This window comes from Muscardinus avellanarius, assembly GCF_963383645.1.
Source record: "Muscardinus avellanarius genome assembly, chromosome: 8".
In the NCBI taxonomy this organism is placed as follows: domain Eukaryota; kingdom Metazoa; phylum Chordata; class Mammalia; order Rodentia; family Gliridae; genus Muscardinus; species Muscardinus avellanarius.
Genome location: NC_137794.1, coordinates 71,130,957 through 71,151,680, shown reverse-complemented (window position 1 = coordinate 71,151,680; position 20,724 = coordinate 71,130,957). Strand labels below are relative to the sequence as shown.

Sequence of the window (20,724 nt, the reverse complement as noted above, 5' to 3'; positions counted from 1 at the left end):
AGGGTCTCACTGAGTTTTGAAGTACCTCACTAAGTAGCTGAGACTGGCTATGGACCTGGGATCTTCCTGTTTCAGCCTCCCAAGTACTGGGATTACAAGCATGCGCCACCACACTTAGCTCAGCCCTTCTTATTTTATTATTTTTGTCGTTGCTGTTCTTAAGCAGGGTGTCACTAAGTTGTTGAGAGTCTGGTTAAATTGCTGGGGCTGGTCTTTAACCTGCAATCCTCCTGTCTCAGACTCCCAAATACAGGCATGTGCCACGATGTCCGGCTCACTCCCAGAGCTTTCTATTTTTATTTCTTATTTTGAAACAAGGGCTCACTAAGCTGCTGAGGCTGGTCTCAAACCTACAATCTTCCTCTCTCAGCCTTCCGAGTTCTGGGATCACAGGTATGTGCCACCACACCTGGCTTTTGCCAAGTGATTTTATTTGACCTCGAGTTTCAGTTTCCTTACGTGCAGTGGCTAGTAGTAATAGGACCTACCCTCAGAGTGATTGTGAGGGAGGCTGAAACGAGTTAGCAACTTGAAGTGACTAAGCCAGTGTACTGCACACAGTGAATGCTTAGTCACAGGCACCTTCTATGCCACTACACTACATGGTCTTTTCCATAAACAAGTGTAGAGGCTGGGTGTGGTGGCCCATGCTTGTAATTCCAATACTTGGGAGGCTGAGAAAGGACTGCAGGTTCGAAGCTAGCTTTGGCAACTTAGCAAGACCCTCCACAACTTACTGAGGTCCTGTTTCCAAATAAGACTGGGCTAGGGGTATAGCTCAGAGGTAGAGTGTCTCTGGGTTAAATCTCCAATCTCTCCCCACCCCCGCCACACACACAGTAGACCTATTTTCGATTTTTTTATGGAAACCAAGTCTTTCTTTCATGTAAAGGGGATGTCCATAAAGAGAAAAATCTTACTGTGAAATCTTCCTACAGTATAAATAATGGTATTCAAATTTATCTTTTCTGGAGACTTCCGGGAAGATGGCGACCGAGAAAAGCGGGGCTTAAGAGTCCCGCTAACAACCAATCTCCATTACCACAAAAAGAGCGCCTTTCATAGCCAGAAAACACCATCACCAGAAAAACAAAAAAACGACTAGGCTCCAGAGAGAAAGCGGTCTGAGAACAGAGCTCAGGGCCACAGAGGAGACACACGCGCCCGAGGACGCGGCAGCAGCGCCATACTGCCGGCGGCAGCGGCGAACTCAACGGACGGCTACAGCAAGCCGAGGTGAGCCGATGCGGAACAGCCAGGCGGGATCTTTCGGCGCAGACAGCATTTAAAGCTCCCAGTGGCTGAGCTCAGCACACGCTGCAGAGATTCAGAGTGGAAATCAAAACCAGAGAAGAAAAAATAGGCCAGCCTCATGGCCGAGGGCGTGGCAGAGGCGCCATATTGTCACCTGCGGCGGCAGCAGCAGTGAATTCACCGAGTCCAGTACAGCTACATCTACGTACTCAAGAACAGTGAGTCAAATTGCGGGCCACAGAGGAGAAATCCCAGTATTGTGCCTCCTGGGACTTGACCCAGTGAGGGAGTGGTGGTGGAAGAGATATCACACCATAGGAGAGCGTGCAACCTGGCACCCCCCATAGTTTAAAGCAGCCTCTATCGACTCCCTGGGTCGGAGACTCTGTGATACAACCCAGTAAAGGAGTAGTGGAGTCTGAGATAATACAGACTCGAGATCCAGAGCACCTTAAGTGAAGCCATAGTGACCCAAGGGAAGAACCCAGAGAAGGCACAAACCTCCGAAATCATGGGAAAGAGGAATAACACTGGAGTAATGAATGTGCACAACCCCACAACATCAGAACCTGATAAAACAGAAAATCAGAGATTTCTAGAAGATCAAATCAGGAAAATAACTGTAGAAATAATAGAGGTGCTTCGAAAAGAACTCAGAGAGAGCCAAAAAGAGATAAAGGATGCAATTAATGAAGTAAAGGCCTCAATTCAAAGCACAAACAACCGATTAGACCATATGGAGAACAGAATCTCGCTCTTAGAAGATGAGCAATCCAAAAATGAATGCATAGTTTCTAATCTAGAAAAAGATATCCAACAGCAGGAATCTGACATTGAAGAAATATGGGCCCATCTTAAGAGAGCTAACCTAAGAATAATTGGAATAGAGGAGGGAAAAGAAAGTGATACCAAAGGGATCAACAATCTCTTCAAGGAAGTAATAGCAGAAAATTTTCCAAATATAGAGCAAGAGGTTGATACACAGATCCAGGAAACTTATAGAACTCCCTTTAGACAGGATCCGAGAAGAGGATCCCCACGCCATATAATTGTCAAAATGACCAATGTGGAAGCCAAGCAGAGAATCTTAAAGGCAACAAAAACAAAGGGCCAAGTGACATTCAGAGGCAAACCAATTAGAATCACTCCAGACTTCCCAAACCAAGTCATGAGAGCCAGAAGGGCTTGGAGTAACATATTCCAAACTCTGAAAGAAAACAACTTCCAGCCAAAAATTTCCTACCCAGCAAAACTTTCTATCAAATTAGATGGAGAAATAAGAAGCTTCCATGACAAACAGAAACTGAAGGAATTTATGTCTTCAAAACCAGCGCTAGAGAAAATACTCAAAGAGATTAACTACAAAGAAGAAATAGGTAACACTCACCAGAACCAGAGAAACAAGAGTTTCCATCCAACAGACAACTAAGATTGGTTATCTGTGGAGATTCATTATTTATGTTAGTCTTTTACCTATCTCTAAATTGTATTGTTTGCCTTTATTGTTGTTAATTTTTACGATTTCTAGTTGGAATATTAATATACCTTCAGATATAGCATTTGGAAATACTTTATCCAATTCTATTAGTAACTTTTAACTCTGTTTACATTGTCTTTGGATATACAATATTTTCTTTTATTTTTTAGGGAGTTTGTATATTCTTCTGTTGCCTGTGCCATTGAAATCATATCCAAGAAATCACTGCCAATTTCAATGTTGTGAGGTTTTATGACCCAGATTTTCTCCTAAAAGTTTATAGTCTTAAGATTTATATTTAGGTCTTTTATCTAGTTTGAGTTAATACTTGTATGTGGGATTAGGTAAGGGTCCAATTTTATTCTTTTCCATGTAATTATTATTTTTCAACAATATTTAGTTAAAAGATTATTATTTCCACCACCAAATCTTCGTGGAAACCTTGTCAAAAATAACTTGACAATATAGGGAAGAAGTTAGCTCTAGGCTTGTATTTAACTCCAATGGTCTATATATCTGCCTTTAGAACAGTACTACACTGTTTCAATTATTGTAGCTTTATATGGTTTGAAATCAGAAAATATATATCTGCTAGCTTTGTTCTTTTTCAAGATTGTTTTGGGTATCTAGAATTCATATTCCATATTAGGATAGATTTTTTTTCTGAAAAATAAATATATAAATATATGATAGTTTCACCTAAAAAAACAGAAAAAAATATGCTCTGGTAAGAAAGAAAGCAAAAAGAAATATTGAAATGTTATCTTTAAATCATCAAATGCTTGGTATCAGACAAATGAAACTGTTATGTGAGATTATCATTTTTAATTTTGGATAAATTGCTATAATACTAGATGTCAACCACTAAGCCAAGCATGGGAAGGAGGGATGGGGAGAGAATGGGGTGGGGATCGGGTGGGGGCTGACTGGGCGATGTGTGCATGTATGTCTACAAAAGTTTGTATCCCACTATGATGTATGAATACAGTGCACCAATAAAATAAAAAAAAATACTGTGAAAAAAAAATCCAGAAAAAAAAAAATAAATAAAAAAAAAAATAAAAATATTGATCTATGTGAAAAAAAAAAAAAAAAACAAATTTATCTTTTCTAGCCAGGCATGGTGGCCCACACTTGTAATCACAGTACTTGGGAGGCTGAGACAGGAGGATCCTGGTTCGGAGACAGCCTCAGCTATTTAGGAGGCCCTTTGTAACTTAGTGAGACTCTTTTTCAAAATAAAGAATAAAAAAATAAAATAGGGCTGGGAGTGTAGCTCAGAGGTAGAATGCTCCTGGGTTCCAACCCTAGTACCACACAAAAAAAGTTATCTTTTCTAAAAATCCATATTTTTATTATGTTTGCCCAAATCAAGGTCTATGCAATCTGGTTTGTTAAATGTTGATTGAGCCGCTGCAATTGCAAGGCTATGTGAAGCATCAGAGGATGATAAAAGGCACTTCCTGGCTCAGGAAACCCCATTATCTAGTAGATACGCTACATAATAACCTCAAGGGTAACCAGTACTCTCTGAAGGTTCAGAAAGAGATTATGAGCACAGGAGAGGGAGTGACTGGAACTACCAGGCAGCAGAGAAGCTTAGGGCAGGTGGTCCTGGCTTTGGGACATGAGCGAGAGAGAATACACACATGTGTGCGTGCTAGGTGGGAAAGGAAGAGCAGGGAGGGAAGAAAGCTCATGAGATGAGCAATGTCAACATGTGCAAAGTGTGCTGGGAGAGGAAACTGTAAGATGTGTTTAGAAAAGGCATGGTATTGGGACTCTCAGAGGAATCCTAATAGGAGGGTGAAGAAGCAGCTTAGCTCAGAGGTAGAATGGGCAGCTAGCACTGGGTGTAGAGGCACAGTCCAGTAGTTCCAGTACTTAGGAGGTAGAGACAGGAGGATCTCGGGCTCAAGGTAAGTCCCAGCAATTGAGTGAGACCCTTGGCAACTTAACAAGACCCTGTTTCAAAAAGGGGGGAGGGGTAGCTGGGCATGGCGGTGCAGGCTTGTGATCCCAGTATTTGGGAGGCTGAGACAGGAGGATCGCAGGTTCTTGGACAGCCTCAGCTACTTAGTGAGGCCCTTTCCAACTCAGTGAGACCCTGTTTCAAAATAAAGAATAAAAAATAGGGCTGGGGGTATAGCTCGGAGGTAGAATGCCCCTGGGTTCCACCCCCAGTCCCGCAAAAAAAAAAAAAAAAATAGAAATAAAAGGAAGGGGGAGTCGGGCATGGTGGCCCACGGTTTTAATCCCAGTACTTGGGAGGCTGACACAGGAGGATCACAGGTTCTTGGCCAGCCTCAGCTACTTAGTGAGGCCCTCCGCAACTTAGTGAGACCTTGTTTTAAAATAAAGAATAAAAAATTGGGCTAGGAGCATAGCTCAGAGGTAGAATGCACCTGGGTTCAATCTCCATTACTCCCCAAAAAAGGCATTAGCAAATGTTTGACTATAGAGGGGCAGTGGGGCACAACTAACTTCTGAAATAAATTATTTGCAGTAGACAGGCGTGGTGGCGCACGCTTGTAATTCAGGAGGCAGAAACTGGAGGATCTCAGTTCTCAGACAGCCTCAGCTACTTAGGGAGGCCCTTCACAACTCAGTGAGACCCTGTTTAAAAAAATAATAAGGATTAAAAAATAGGACTAGGGGTGTACCTCGGAGGTAGAATGCCCCTGGGTTCCATACCCAGTGCCACACAAAAAGAAATTATTGCAGTAATACTTAACAAGATAATCTTAGATGACTTGGAGGGAATGGAGACTGGCAAGAGGGGAGAGGGGAAAATTAGGAGTGTTTCCCCACCACCCCAAGAAGAAACGCAGGCTCAGTATCCCTTGGGACCAGAAGCATTTCAGATTTTGAGGACTTTAGATTCAGGAATTTTTGACTTGACTTTGTCAGTTGGCTATTCCTCACTGGCCACCCAAAGCCAAAATGCTTTGAAATCTGAACTACTTCAAAACGTTTTGAGTGTCATGCTAGTGCATAAAAAGTGTTTAGTTTGGGAGCATTTTGGCTATCACATTTTCAGACTAAGCATGTTTAACCTGCAGATAGAGATGTAGTTTGTTAGTGGCAGTGAAAAAAATGAAAACTCCACCAGCCGTAGTGACACACACTGTAATTTCAGGACTTGGGAGGCTGAGACAGGAGGATCCCAGGATCTCGGCCAGCCTTAGCAACTTAGTGAGGTCTTGTTTCAAAATTTAAAAGGCTGAGGATGCATCTCAGAAGTATAACAGCCCTGAGAGAAAGGGAGAGAAGGGGAGAGGGAAAGGAAGAGAAAGAGACAATTAAACAACTAAACAACTTAAAGAATATGTATTCTAGCGGCATGGTAGCATATGCCTGTAATCCCAGTACTTGGGAGGCTGAGACAGAAGGATCACAGATTCAAGGATAGCTTCAGCAAGTAGTGGGACTCTCGTCAACCTAGTGAGACCCTGTTTGGAAAAAAAAAATTAGGGTTGGGGGTGTAGCTTAAAGATAGTTCAATCCCCAGTAAAACACACACACACACACACACACACACACACACACACACACACACACTCACACACATACTCACACACACACACACGTTCTCTGCTCATCTTATGAGGCTGGATGGAGAAAATGTGTCCACAGAGCTAGTTCTGCCTCAGGGGACCTCCGCCACTGGGCTTGGAATGATCCAAGCAAACTCTCCAGCCACCGGAACGCCCAGAGCAGCAGAACAGGGTGTGCTGCTGCAGCTCAGTCCTGCTAGTGGAAGAGAGTACTCTGGGCTGATAACGACCAAGGAGCATCTTAGACCAAGAAGAGATATGAAAGTCACCTGAGGTTGGGGAGGAGGGAGAGGGAAGAAGGACAAAGGTGATAGTGGCTAACATCTGCTGAGCGCTTAGGATGTGCCGGTATCATTCTTTTAAACCACACGAAACACTCAGTCATTTATATGCGGTAGATAGTATTGTTTTGCCATTTGTTCATTCATTTTGTAGTACTAGAAATTGAACCCAGGGGCATGATATCACTGGGCTACATCCCCGGGCTCTTTTTTTTTTTTTTTTTTTTTGAGACAAGGTCTTACTAAATTACCCAGGCTGAAAATAAACAAATAAATAAATTACCCAGGCTGGCCTTAAACTTATGTTCTTCCTGTCTCACTCTCCCCAATTGCTGGGATTATAGGCCTCTGCCACCACACCTGTCCATTAAAAATCAGTGAGACTCTTAGCAACACTTCTGTTTGTTTAAAAACAAGACCCCCCTCAAAAAAAAGGGCTGAGCCAGGCGTGGTGCCGCACACTTGTAATCCCAGTACTTGGGAAGCTAAGACAGAAGGATCCAGGTTTGTGGCCAGCCTCAGCTACTTACTGTGGCCCTCCAAAACTTAGTGAGACTCTGTATCAAAGTAAAGAATAAAAAAATCAAAGCCAGATGTGGTGGCACACGCTTGTAATCCCAGCATTTGGGAGGCTGAGACAGGAGAATCGCAGTTTGAGGACAGCCTCAGCTACTCTTTAGTGAAGCCCTTTGCAACTCAGTGAGATCCTGTTTCAAAATAAAGAATAAAAAAATGGGCTGGGGGTATAGCTCAGAGGTAGAATGGCCCTGGATTCAATCCCCAGCAACACACATAGAGTAAATAAATAAATAAGGGCTAAGGGTATAGCTCAGAAGTAGAATCCCCCTAGGTTCAATTCCCAGAATTAAAGCAAAACAAAACAAAAAATAAAATAAAAGGTCAATGCCAACTCAAGGCCAGCCTGGTTTTACTGATGCACAGTGATCCAGATGGGGAAGTCCAGAGGTCTCCATTAGAACAAGGTTCTACAAAGACTGGCCAGCATCTGTTCTTGCCCAGGCTTCTACAGCAGCTTTTGGGGCATTCTAGGAGAACCCCAACCCCATCCACAGGGGCAAGGGCAATTTTCCAGAAGTACAGTGAAACTCTTGAAAGATCAGGCAAATGAAAATGGAATTCCTCTGGATCCCTGCCAGCAGCAGTGGCACAAACCAGACTCAGAGCAAATTCAAATCTCTAGGTCCCTTCTGCTCAGCCAGATCAAAAATATCTTAACCAGAGAGCAAGTGAAGGTTACATGGTACTACAAAGCACTAAAGTCAAGTGTAATGAGCATGAATTCATCATCTCCCCTCTCTAGTTGAACATTAGAAATCCCTATTTTAAATTTGGGTATACTGTATGACACAATACCTGAATCAGCACCTCATTTTCTTCAAAGTTCAAATATTTTAATGTTTTGTATAACTAATCTATTATTTTACATTGTGAAGATAAAAGGGATTTGAGAATGTATCAAAGCAGCATCTTCAATGTCCTATAAAACAATTTTCTTATGTATGGGTGATACTCAGGATTGAACCAAGAAGCATTCTATCTTCAAACTATACTTGTAGCTGGATATTTTCTTTTCTTTCTTCCCTTTCCTTCCCCCCTGGTATTCATGATTGAATTCAGAGGCATTCTAACTGTGAGCTACACACCCAGCGCTATTTTATTTTTTATTTTGAAAGAGGGTCTCATTAAATTGCAGAGGCCTCACTTAGTTGCTAAGGCTGGCCATGAACCTGTGATCCTCTTGTCTCCTCCTTCCAAATGCTGGGATTAGAGGTGCGCACCGCTACTCCTGGCAAAACATTTGTCAGCTCTAAGTTTTTTATTTTGTTTTGGTTTTGGGGTTGTTTTTCTTGGTGCTGGTATTGATCCTAGGCCAAACACATACTAGACAGTATTCTATCTCTGAGCTATTTCCCCAGCCCAAAGCATGTAAAGAGATGCTGTTTAATAGACTACTTGTTTATAATTTCAAATTCCAGGTTTACAAGTAAATGCATTCGGTCCTAGCACCAATATGCTACCTTCATCAAGTTTCCATTATCTTATATGTTCAAGTGGAAGATGAGCTTGTTCTCTAAAACTGTCCTGAAGAGAAGAAATTACCTTTAATTCGAGCCCTTTTATTACATCGATTTATTTGAGCAACAAATAACCATTCAGGGAAGATACTTCGATTTGAAATAAGATAAAATCAATGCAGTTTGAGATGCACAGAAAGAGCCCACCGGAAAAGAAGGTGAAAAGTCAAGCAGGGGCTTTAATACAGATCTAGTTCCCATTCTGGGATTGGGGAAGTCTATAACCTCAAAAGTTATAATTTTGAAAATGGTTGTAAAAGAGCCTTTTAAAGATTACTTTCAAATCATATACAGTAGTACATGCCTATAATCTCAGTACGTGGGAGGCTAAGTACAGGAGGATTACAGGTTCAAGTCCAGCCTCAGCAACTTAGGGACACCTGCGGCAATTTTTTGAGACCCTGTTTCAAAATAAAAAATAAAAATAAAATAAAAAGGACTAGGAATATAGCTCTGAAGCAGACATCTCTGTGTTCAACTCTTGGTACCAAAAAAAAAAAACAAATTTCAAAAGTGATGGTATCACACATTTATACTCCCACGGCTTGGAAGGCTGACAGGAGGATGGCAGTTTCAAGACCAGCATGTTAGTTCTGGGGGTATAAATCCCCTAGGTTCAATTATTCACCTCCCCCCCACACACAAAGTGAGAGTATTATGTTGATAAAAATGCATCATCTAAATTTCCTTTTCTTTTCTTTTTGGTTCTGAAAATTGAACTCAGAGGCATTCTACCTCTGAGGTACCACCCCAGCCTGTTTTATTTTTTATTTTGAAATAGGGTCACGCTAAATTGAGCCACCTACTGCATCATCTGAGTTTAATAACAAGGGAACATCAAACCAACTCAAGTTTTTAGACATTCTATAAAATAACTTGTCAGCACTCCTAAAACCACATAAAAGATAAAGACAGACTGAGAAACTATCCTAGATTAAAGAAGGCAGAGAAGACTCGTCACTAAATGCTTTGCGATCCTGAGTTGGATCCTACAGCAAAAGAAACATTAGCATTTCTTTTCTTTTTAAATAAAATTTTATTTTCGGTAATACTAGGGATTTAACCCAAGCACATTCTACCTCTGAGCTATACCCCACAACATCCCCCCCTTTTCACACCTGTAATCACAGTACCTGGGAAGTTAAAACAGGAGGCTTACAGGTTCAAGAACAGCCCCAGCAACCTAGCAAGACCCTGCTTTGAAATTTTTTAAAAGAGAAATTTTTAAGGAAGTCTCAGTTACACTGGTCTCTAAAATAAAAGCCTAGCCGGGTGTGGTGGTGCACATTTGTAATCCCCGTGCTTGGGAGGCGGAGACAGGAGGATCGCGTGGGTTCGAAACCAGCCTTGCTGGCTTAAGAGACCCTGTTTCCAAATAAAAATATAAAATATGTCTGGGAGTGTAACCTGGAGAAGGGTTTCCAGGAACCCCAGTACCACCGAAATAATAAAAATAAATAAATAAAACTGAAAATAAAATAAAATAAAAGCCCAGAGTTCCCTTAGCTATAGTAAAACAAAAACAAAAACAAAAAAACAAAATAAAAAACAATGTCTATCAAGTAAAGTAGGACATTTCTTAAAGATTTTTTTTTTTTTGGCCAATAGCACACATAATCTCAAAAGTCATTGTATAACTTCATCTACCCAAAAAAATTTACAAGTTCAAAAGTAAAATTTGTCTTTAAAGTATCTTTTAACAATTTGGGTTTTTGCCTTTAAACACAACACATGTTCTAAATTCCACTTGACACATTTAACTTTATTAATTTTTTTCTGCCTTCTGAGTATGTCACGAGTATTTTGAAGAATCAGGTTCTTAATTCAGCCACAGACATAGAAGCACATTCTTCTAGTTGAGGCTCGAATCTGAAAGTTCAGAGGTAATTACCACACGCGACCAACACAAGAACAGCATTCTCTCCTGTCTGCATCAGACCACTTAACGCCAAGGACTCAAGTTGCACGTTTGCCTGGTTACTGTGAAAGCTGGCGTGGGTGTTCACACTTATTTACAGTTTATTTTGTTACCAAGAATGTGGAATTTATAAATGCCCACGGTATATGAACCCAATATTTCAAACAAAACTGATGTGGAGATAAGCCATTAAAGATGAAGTATGCGGCAGTAACAACTACACGCTCCAGCACGTTCACGGTGGCGACTGTCACCACACCCCAAGTGTGTCCACTCTTGGCGGAGCTCACAAATACGAGTGCCAGAGCACTTCATTCTGCTCTTTGAAATTCTGTATTCAAAATTCTGATAGCTTTGCTTCTTGAAAGCCCTTGGCAGTGGGTTTTAACAATTGACTGGTTCATGAAAATTCCTGAGCTGAATGAGCTAAAATGACTCAGCTGTCTCGGCCACAACCCTCTTGTTAGGAGTCACCATATATCAGAATTATGAGAGAGATTCCAGAACATACATTCCCCGCCTGCGGTACTTTAGACGGGCCCCCTCCAATGCCAGCCCAAGCAATATGGCCATGCATCTCTGGGGTCATGTTCGGGGCTTAGGGCCATCTCTGAAGTCACACAGATCCTGGAGCCACAGAAGCTGCAGACGTGTTTTTCACCCTCCCACGGGGCTGGGTGACTGCACAGGGCCACCCACTCACTAAACAGGGCCAGGAAGACTAGGAATTCTGCCTCCTCCTGCATTCCTCGGAGAAGTTCAAACTGACCAGGGGCCTATATTTTAAGTTAAAATATAGGTCTAGTTACTGTTTGGGGACAAAGGAAATCTTTAAAGTAGCCACAAAAGAATTCTGAATATCACTAAACATTTAAGAACATTCTATCGTAAAAAACACTCTGGAGCTCGGCTTGGTGGCGCATGCCTGTAATCCCCAGTACTTGGGACACTAAAACAGGAGGGTCACAGGTTCATAGCCAGCCTCAGCTGCTTAGTGAGGCCCTCTGCAACTTAGTGACCCTGTTTGAAAGTGAAGAACAAAAATAGGTCTGGGATGTAGTTTGGAGGTATAATGTTCCTGGGTTCACTCCCCAATACTCACCCCCCCACACACACAAAATCCCAAACTCAGTATGATGGAGCATACCTGTAATTTCAGTACTGTGAGGCTGAGACATAAAGATCAAGTTCAAAACTAGCCTCAGTACCTTAGCCCAATGTCACAGAGCTCTAATTCCCTTCCCAGCAAGATGGACTTTCAAAGCCTCAGAGATACACATGGCCAGCATCTAACATCTCTTTAGACATTCTTTGTTGCCTTCACTTGTGAAGCAAATGCTCCCATCCCAGTTTCTTCAGGAATTTACAAACAGCAAGTTTCTCACCCCATTTTTCCAGGCTGTCATGTTAGGTCCGCACACCACTTGTCCTTCTCCCCATATCTCAAAAGTTTCCATGCACACAGACACCCACATCACTTTTCTTACCGTACTGATCTGAAGAGCTTGTGAAGAGAAGGTAGTCAGAAGCACAGGTCTGAGATTCGATGTCCAAGTCTCCCAACCTCAGAATCAGTCTCTTCCCCTTTGGGACCGTGATAGTCTTTTCACAAACAGTGTGATTGGGGTAAGTTCCTGGGTAATTCTTAGATGTCATGGTGCCACTATCCTGATAGGTCACTATGTGCCCACAGCCATCACCTGGTTAAAAAAAAAAAAAAAAAAAAAAAAAAGGACAAAAGATGCAAAAGCAATTAGGAATTGATTTTTTTTTTCCTGATAGTCGGACTAGGGATTGAACCTAGGCCCATTCTATCTCTGAGCTACACCCCAACCCTATTTTATTGTTAGTTTGAAACAAGGTCTCACTAAATTGCTGTGTGCTAACCTCCAACCTATGATCTTCCTGTCTTAGCCTCCCAAGTGCTGGGATCACAGGCGTGTGCTCCCACACTCAGAAAGTGCAATTAAATCTTACTGAGGATTGACAGTCCAGTACAGTCTCCAAGTTTGTATTTTATTCTTTTTCTTTTTGGAGAGAAAGAAGGAAAATCTAAACAATGGATACTGAGTTACTCGGTAGTATCTATCATTCCAATTATTTCACCTCGTTTCCCAGTTTAGTCTTTTCAATATCATTGATCAAAATATTCTATCGACTGTATTAGACTAGGAAACAAAACAGTCACTCATGCTCCTTTTTTCTAGTTATCTACCCACCCAAACATGTCCAGAAGGCCCTTGGCATTCACACATTTGCCAAGCCACCCCAAAAGTCAATGTCGTATAATAATTTCCAACACTGAAAATAATTATTATTCACTTCAGGCACTTGTGTGGATGAAAGCAAGAAAGTGTACAACATGCTTCCTAGAATCTGAGGCTTAATTTGCTTACGTGTAAGTCACTTAGCTGAGGATTGAGCCTAACAATCATTCTGTATTTATGTCTTAGTTAATGACAGTCACAGATGTGAAATGTATTTGAAGTGATTTTCCAAATGTATCATTAGAAAACATCAAGGATCTACTGTATCGAGTGCCTGCCAAGTACCTGGCGTGGTAGAACTGTAGGAGACGCTTTAAAAGCATCACAGGCTGCCTCATAGGCTCAGAGCAAAATGGAAAAATAAGAGGTAGTTACACACTTAATTTTTTATATTTATTTATTTATTTAGTGGTACTGGGGATGGAACCCAGAGGCTTTCTACCTCCGGGCTATACTCCCAGACCCTTTTTTTTTAAATATTTTTTTATTTGGAAACAGGGTCTCACTAAGTTGCTGAAAGCCTCACTAAGTAACTGAGGCTGGCTTTGAACCCGTGCGATCCTCCTGTCTCAACCTCCCAAGAGCAGGGATTACAAGCGTGCGCCACCACGCCCGGCACACATTTAAACAATTACAATTCCAGGTGCTGTGTGCTTTATCAAGGAGGCTAACGAACAGGGGACACAAAGGATTAAGGCTAGAGAGAATCTGTTTCTGTGAATTATCCTTACTTCATTAAAACAACAAACTATCTTAGGACTTCTGTCTTTTTTTCTTTCTTTTAAAAATTGTTTTGAGCCGGGCGTGGTGGTGTATGCTTGTAACCCCAGCATGATCACACAGGTTCGAAGCCAGCCTCAGCTACTTAGTGAGGCTCTTGGCAACTTAGTGAGACCCTGTTTCCAAATAAAGTATAAAATAGGTCTGGGAGTATAGCCCAGAGGTAGAAAAGGCCCTGGGTTCCACCCTCAGTACCACAGAAATAAATAAATAAAAATAAAAATATTTTTGATAGTGGTGACTGAACCCAGGGACATTCTGCCTCCAAGCTACACCCGCTGGCTCTTATATTTTATTTTGAAACAGGGTTTCCTGAAGTTGCTGAAGATGTTGCTAAATTGCTGCGGCTGGCCTTGAATCAGAACTTCCTGTCTCAGCCTCTTAAATAATGGGATTATAGGCATACATCATGACACCTGGCATCTTTTTTTCTTCTTTTTTTTTTTTTTTTGGTATTGGGAATGAAACACAGAAGCATTCTACCTATGCCCCTAGCCTCATTTTATCTTTGATTTTAAAACAAGGTCTCACTAAGTTGCTGAAGGGCTCACTAAATTACTGAGGCTAGCCTGGAACCTGTGATTCTCCTGTCTCAGCCTCCCAAGTACTGGGATTACAGGTGTGCACCAACACGCCTAGCATTTTAAGACTTCTCCATAGGGAAGTCTGTCAATTAAACAACAAGTTGTTCCAGTTGGTTAAAGTGATCAAGCCAATGACACATATCTAGTGGCATGTACAGTGGAGAAGGCTGCAAGGTGAATGAACACATATAGCATTCAGACTACAAAATGCCTGTGGTTAGCACAGCTTCACATAAACAAAGGAAGAATTTCTGACCTCAGCTGGAGTGAAGGATAGCAGAAATCTATGGAAGAAATCTCTGAGGTAGTAAAAGAAGGCCTCTCCATGCCAAAGTTGGCCCTGAGAAGCCTTCACTGTAAATCTGAAGAGCCCAAAGTAGCTCTCATCCTTCCCAGCCCCTTCCCTAGCTAGAGGAAGGCGTGCCTGGAATCTTCCTTCAGTATACGTTCTTCTTGCTCTGAACCTTCTAGCCAAACCAGTCAACAGAGGACAAATAGTTAAAAAGGCTACACAACTCCAAAGCCAGGCATGGTGGTGCACGCTTGTAATCCCAGCATTTTAGAGGCTGAGACAGGAGGATCAAAGTTTGTGGACAGCCTCAGCTACTTAGTGAGAGCCTGTTTCAAAATAAAGAATAAGAAAAAAAAAAAATAGGGCTGGGAGTGTTGCTCAGAGGTAGAATGCACCTAGGTTCCATCCCCAGTACCAAAAAAAAAAAAAAGGTGACCACCTCCAGGATCCATCTGAACTCCCACAGGATTCCATAGGGAAGTCTGTCAATTAAACAAGTTGTTCCAGTTGGTTAAAGTGATCAAGTCAATGACAATTGTGTAAGTACAGGGTAGACAATAAAGACAAGCAGCACTTTCTGGGTAGAGAGATAAGGAAAGACATTAGAAAATGATGATATACTGGTTGGATAATGCTCCAGGAACTAGAAGGAGGAGAATTTGATCAGAAGAGCAGCTCACAGGCTGGGAACAGGAGAATTGGAGTAGAAAGGTTAAAAGAGCGCGAGAGCGAGAGACCAGAGAACAGCAACCTCAGGTTTGCACTAGCTGCATAAGTAGAGACCAAAGGAAAAAACACACCAAAGTTTTAAGTACAGAAATGAGGTTAATATAAACAGGAAGGCAAACCCAGAGAGGGAGCTGGTTTGGGGCAAAGGTTGTAAATCTGGTTAAGTTCGAGGTGATAGCTAAATTCCTTGGGTTCAGCTGGGTGTGATGGCACATATCTGTAATCCCAGGGACTAGGAAGGCTCAGGCAGAAAGATGGCAAGTTTGAGACCAGCCTAGGCAACTTAGCAAGACCCTGTTTCAAAATAAAAAAGAATTTAAAAAGCAGCAGGGCATGTAGCTCAGTAGAGCATCCCTGGGTTCAATCGCCAGTACTGGGAGAAAAAAAATCCTTGGGCTTTTGTCAGTAAGTACAGAGCTATTGAGAATTAAATGAAAATTATTCTAGAGAGAGGCACATTGTGCAAAAGCAACTAGTACTTAGGGCTTTTTATTTAAAATTGTATCATTTGCCTGCTCGTAGAAGCTTCAGTAAAAATCTAATTACAACTTCTCTTGAAAACTGGAGGACGTGACAATCACAGGAGCAGGTATTCTCAAAGGGCTTGTGATTTGGTGACAGTCTCTTTAAAGGAGACAAACACCTTTATCCTCCTATCCTTGTTCCTTTCTGCCCATTTCTACTAGTTGCCCTATGTTTGTAGTGTTGGTTTCGAGCACCCTGATAAAGTAAACCTGGGTTAACTAATGTACAAATCAAACCTCTATAGGCTACCAAGAAACAGCCTGGCCAAACATCTGAAATGCCTCCTCTTAATGAAAATTCTTCTTTAATAAAAGAAAAGAGATAAAACGGTTTAAAAAGAAAACGCAAAAGTGTGCACCTTATAATCCCAGTACTTGGAAGGCTGAGTGAGATAGGAGGATTGCAGGTTCGCAGCCAGCCTTAGCTACTTAGGCCCTCGGAAAGTTAATATGACCCTGTTTCAAAATTTAAAAGGGGTGGGGGGCAGCTGGGCATGGTGGCGCATGCTTGTAATCCCCGCGCTTGGGAGGTGGAGACAGGAGGATCGCACAGGTTCGAAGCCAGCCTCGTTGGCCTAAGAGACCCTGTTTCCAAATAAAATATAAAATAGTTCTGGGAGTGTAGCCCGGAGGTAGAAGGGTTCCATCCCCAGTACGACAAAATAAATAAATAAATAAGTAAATAAATAAATAAATAAAAAGGTGGGGAGCTAAAGGTATAGCTCAGAGGTAGAAAGTCCTTGGGTTCAATCCTCAGTACTGCAAAAACAAAAACAAAAAAACAAAAAATCACAGACCAGGTATGGTGGCATGTACTTGTAATCCAAATACTCAGGAGACTGAGACAACAGGACAAGCCTCAGGAGCTTAGTGAGACTCTCAGAAATCTAGTGAGACCCTGTTTCAAACAAAGAAAATCAAAAAGGGCTCGGTGTGTAGCTTGGAGGTAGACTGCACCTGGGTTCAGTCCCTATCCCTAGTATCACAAAAGAGAAAAGAAAAAGAAAACAAAGAATTATATAAAATGAAGGACAATTATGTGAATCGACCTACATGTGATTACTTATTCTAAATTTTACTTTTTAAAGAGTTATGTATCATGACAAAGGAAAATCCTAGGGCACCATTTTTAGTCAGTCCTGTAATTACAGCCTCCCAAGTGCTGGGATTACAAGCGTGCACTACCAAGCCCAGCTATATTTCTTATTTTGTATATCAATGTCAATATCCTGGTTGGGTTATTGTAAAATGTTTTTGCAAAGTGTTAGCATTTTGGGAAAGAGAAAAGGATATACAACATATTTATATACTAATTCTTACAACTATATATTATCTACAAAGATCTCAATATAAAGAAGTTCAACACATACAAAAAAAAAAAAAATCTGGTGAGCGAGGAAGCCAGCTGGGCATGGTGGCAGATGGCTGTAATCCCAGTACTTGGGGGGGTGCTGAGACAGCAGGATCACAGGTTCAAGGAGATCCTCTGCAAATTGTTAAGACTCATCAAACAAGTAAGACCCTGTTTCAAAATAAAAATAAAGTAGGGCTAATGATATAGTTTGAAGGTAGAATGTCCCTGGGTTCAATCCCTGGTAGAGCATACCTATAATCCCAGTACTTAAGAGGCTGAGACAGGAAGATCACAGGTTCGAAGCCAGCCTCAGCAATTTAGTGAGATGCTGTCTTGAAATAAAAATAATAGAAATAATAGCTGGGCATGGTGGCGCACGCTTGTAATCCCCCCCACACGCTTGGGAGGCTGAGATGGGAGAATGGCACAGGTTCGAAGCCAGCCTCAGTTACTTAGTGAGGCTCTCAGCAACTTAGTGAGACCCTGTTTCCAAATAAAATATAAAATAGGTCTGGGAGTATAGCCCAGAGGTAGAAAGCCTCTGGGTTCCACTTCAGTACCACCAAATAATAATAATAATAATAATAATAATAATAATAATTTTAAAAGGGCAAAGGGTGTAGCTTGCAGGCAGAATGCCCCTGAGTTCAATCCCTGACACACACAAAAAAGTTAAACTGGGCATGATGGGGCATGCCTGTAATCCCTGTATTTGGGAGGCAGAGATTGGAAGATCATAGGTTCAAGGACAACCTCAGGAACACAGCAAGACTCTTCAGCAACCTAGCAAGTTCCTGATTCAAGACAAAACAAAAACAATGTTTTAAAAAAAGGGCTGGGATGTAGCCTGGAAGTAGAGGGCCCCTGGGTTCCATCCCCAGTATCACACACACACACACACACACACACACACACACACACACACACACACTCTATAAAAGATAATTAAGGAGCTGGGTATGGTGGTGCATGCTTGTAATCCCAGCATTTGGGAGGCTAAGACAGGAGGATCATGGTTTGCGGCCAGCCTCAGCTACTTAGTGAGGCCCTCCGCAACTTAGTGAGACCCTGTTTCAAAAATAAAGAATAAAATGTAGGGCGGGGGGTGTATCTCAGAGGTAGAATGCCCTTGGAGTCTATCCCCAATACCGCAAAAAAATTAATAATAATAATAATAATAATAATAATGTTATTAAATAGTATTAGGGAATTATTATTACTTTTATTAGTTGTGATAGTGGTATTGAAGTTATGTAAGAAGAATGATGCTGGATGTTGTGGCACATGGCTATAATCCCGGTATCTAGAAGACTAAAATAGGGGAATCACAAGTTCAAGGCCAGCCTCGGCAATTTAGCAACTCTTCGCAATTTAGTGAGACCCTAGCAAATTATTTTTCAAAATAAAAAATAAACAGGACTTGGGGGGTAGCTTGACAGGAGAACGCCCCTGGGCTCAATCCCCAGCACCAAATAAGATAAAATGCATTTTAATAGATGCTTACTGACTTACCTGGGGTTAAAATGACATGAGGTCTGGGATTTGCCTCAAAACGCCTAGCAAAAAAGGAAAAGAGCAGGAAAAATGAAAAGACCTGGTGAAACATTGATGGCTGCTGTAGCTGCCTAATGAGCATTCACAGCGCTGAAGAAACTATACATTAAAAGTAATGAAAGTCAATCTCTGATGGGGAAAAAAATCCCACCATGTTTTTAGGATTAAATTCCACACAGGGTTGGGAGGAGGATGAAGAGAAAGCCGAAGTAATACCCAGGAGGAGGTGAGAGCTAGATTAAACTGCTACCTGACATCAAAGCAGCGGGGGAGAGGGAAGGAGGAAGTTTTGCCACAGGGAACTGTCTACTCTTCAAAAGCAACTACTACACAGTGTTTATCTTTCCCTTCCTTTGAACTGTAATTTAATTGCCAAAATACATGGTGACTAAACTCTGTATCATTTCCTTCTCTCCCTAAACTGAAAGGTTCACTGCACTATAGAATATTTCAGTAGCCAATCCTCCAAGATGGGCTGAAAAAATGCCAGCCTTTGCTGCTGGTCAAAGAGGTTGACAACCTTTTTAAACCACTTACAGAGCCCGGGTGTGGTGGCCCATGCTTGTAATTCCTGCATTTGGGAGGCTGAGACAAGAGGATCACGGTTCCAGACAGCCTCAGCTACTTAGTGAGCCCCTTTGGAACTCAGTGAGACTCTGTTTCAAAAATAAAAAGACCAAAATTAGGGCTGGGGTGTAGCTCAGATTGCCCCTGGGTTTCAATTCCAGTACCCCACACACAAATAAATAAATAAATAAATAAATAAGCAAATAAATAAATAAATAAATAAATAAAACCACTCAGAAGATTGGATGTGTGACATTTAGCACTCAAGTACTCATAAATATTTTAGAACTCTCAAAACAATCTGTATACAGAATTGAAATTTTTTTTTTCTTTTTGCGGTAATAGGAATTGAACCCAGAGGCATTCTACCTCCGAGCTAACCCCCAGCCCTATTTTTTATTCTTTATTTGGAAACAGGGTCTCACTGAGTTGCAAAGGGCCTCACTAAATAGCTAAGGCTGTTCACGAACCTGCAATCCTCCTGTCTCAGCCTCCCAAGTACTAGGATTACAAACATGCACCATGGTGCCTGGCTCAGGATTTAAGTATTTTGATTCTGAACATGTGAAAGCAATCTTTATTAGAAAACAGTCAAATTCTATTTCCAAGCAATGTGATAATAAGGAAGTGAACCATGTTTTAGAAGAATATTTATTATTTATTTATATATTTATTTATGGTACTGGGGATGGAACCCAGGGGCATTTTATTTTCAAGCCACACCCCCAGCCCGATTTTTTATTCTTTATTTTGAAACAGGGGTTCACTGAGTTGCAAAGGGCCTCTCTATGCAGCTGAGGCTATGTGCAAACCGCAATCCTCCAAATGCTGGGATTACACAAGCATGCACCACTATGCCCGGCTAAAATATTTAATTTTAAAACATTTAAAAACAATATAATAAACCTGGGGGTGGTGGCACACGCTTGTAATCTTCGTGCTTGGGAGGCTGAGACAGGAGGATCGCACAAGTTCGAAGCCAGCCTCAGCTACTTAGTGAGGCTCTCAACAACTTAGTGAGAACCTGTTTCCAAATAAAATATTAAATAAGTCTGGGAGTATAACCCAAAGGTAGAAAGCCCTTGGGTTGTACTCCCGTACCACCAAAACAAAAAAAACAACAACAAAAGAACCAATATAATATATATAGATATGTAATAAATACTTTAAGTGTTTATTTCTATGGTATGAGTTTACAAGTGATTTTTATCTTATGTATACATTTATCTAAATTTTCTATAATATGAATGCATCAAAATCAGAAAAATAATATAATTAAACATACCAGCAGGGCACAGTGGTGCATTCCTATAATAGTAGTACGTGGGAGGCAGAGACAAGAGGATCACAGGTTGAAGGACAGCCCCAGCAATTTAGAGGAACCCCACTACCAGTAAATAAATAAATAAATACAATAAAAAGGGTTGGAGATATAGCTCAGAGGTAGAATGTATCTGGGTTCAATCCCCAGTACCTAGATAAACAAAAAT

The 20,724-nt window shown here is 41.3% G+C and overlaps 1 protein-coding gene across 1 annotated transcript in view; it reads right to left on the bottom strand.

Moving 5' to 3' along the window:
• The window catches only part of DCBLD1 (discoidin, CUB and LCCL domain containing 1), a gene marked incomplete at both ends in the record, with an annotated part of 67,494 nt that overhangs the window by 33,272 nt on the left and 13,498 nt on the right, over nucleotides 1–20,724 (bottom strand). Inside the window, one exon of the mRNA XM_080700625.1 lies at nucleotides 12,071–12,283. Coding sequence (XP_080556751.1) covers nucleotides 12,071–12,283 — 213 coding nt within the window. The remainder of the gene's footprint in view (nucleotides 1–12,070; nucleotides 12,284–20,724) is intronic.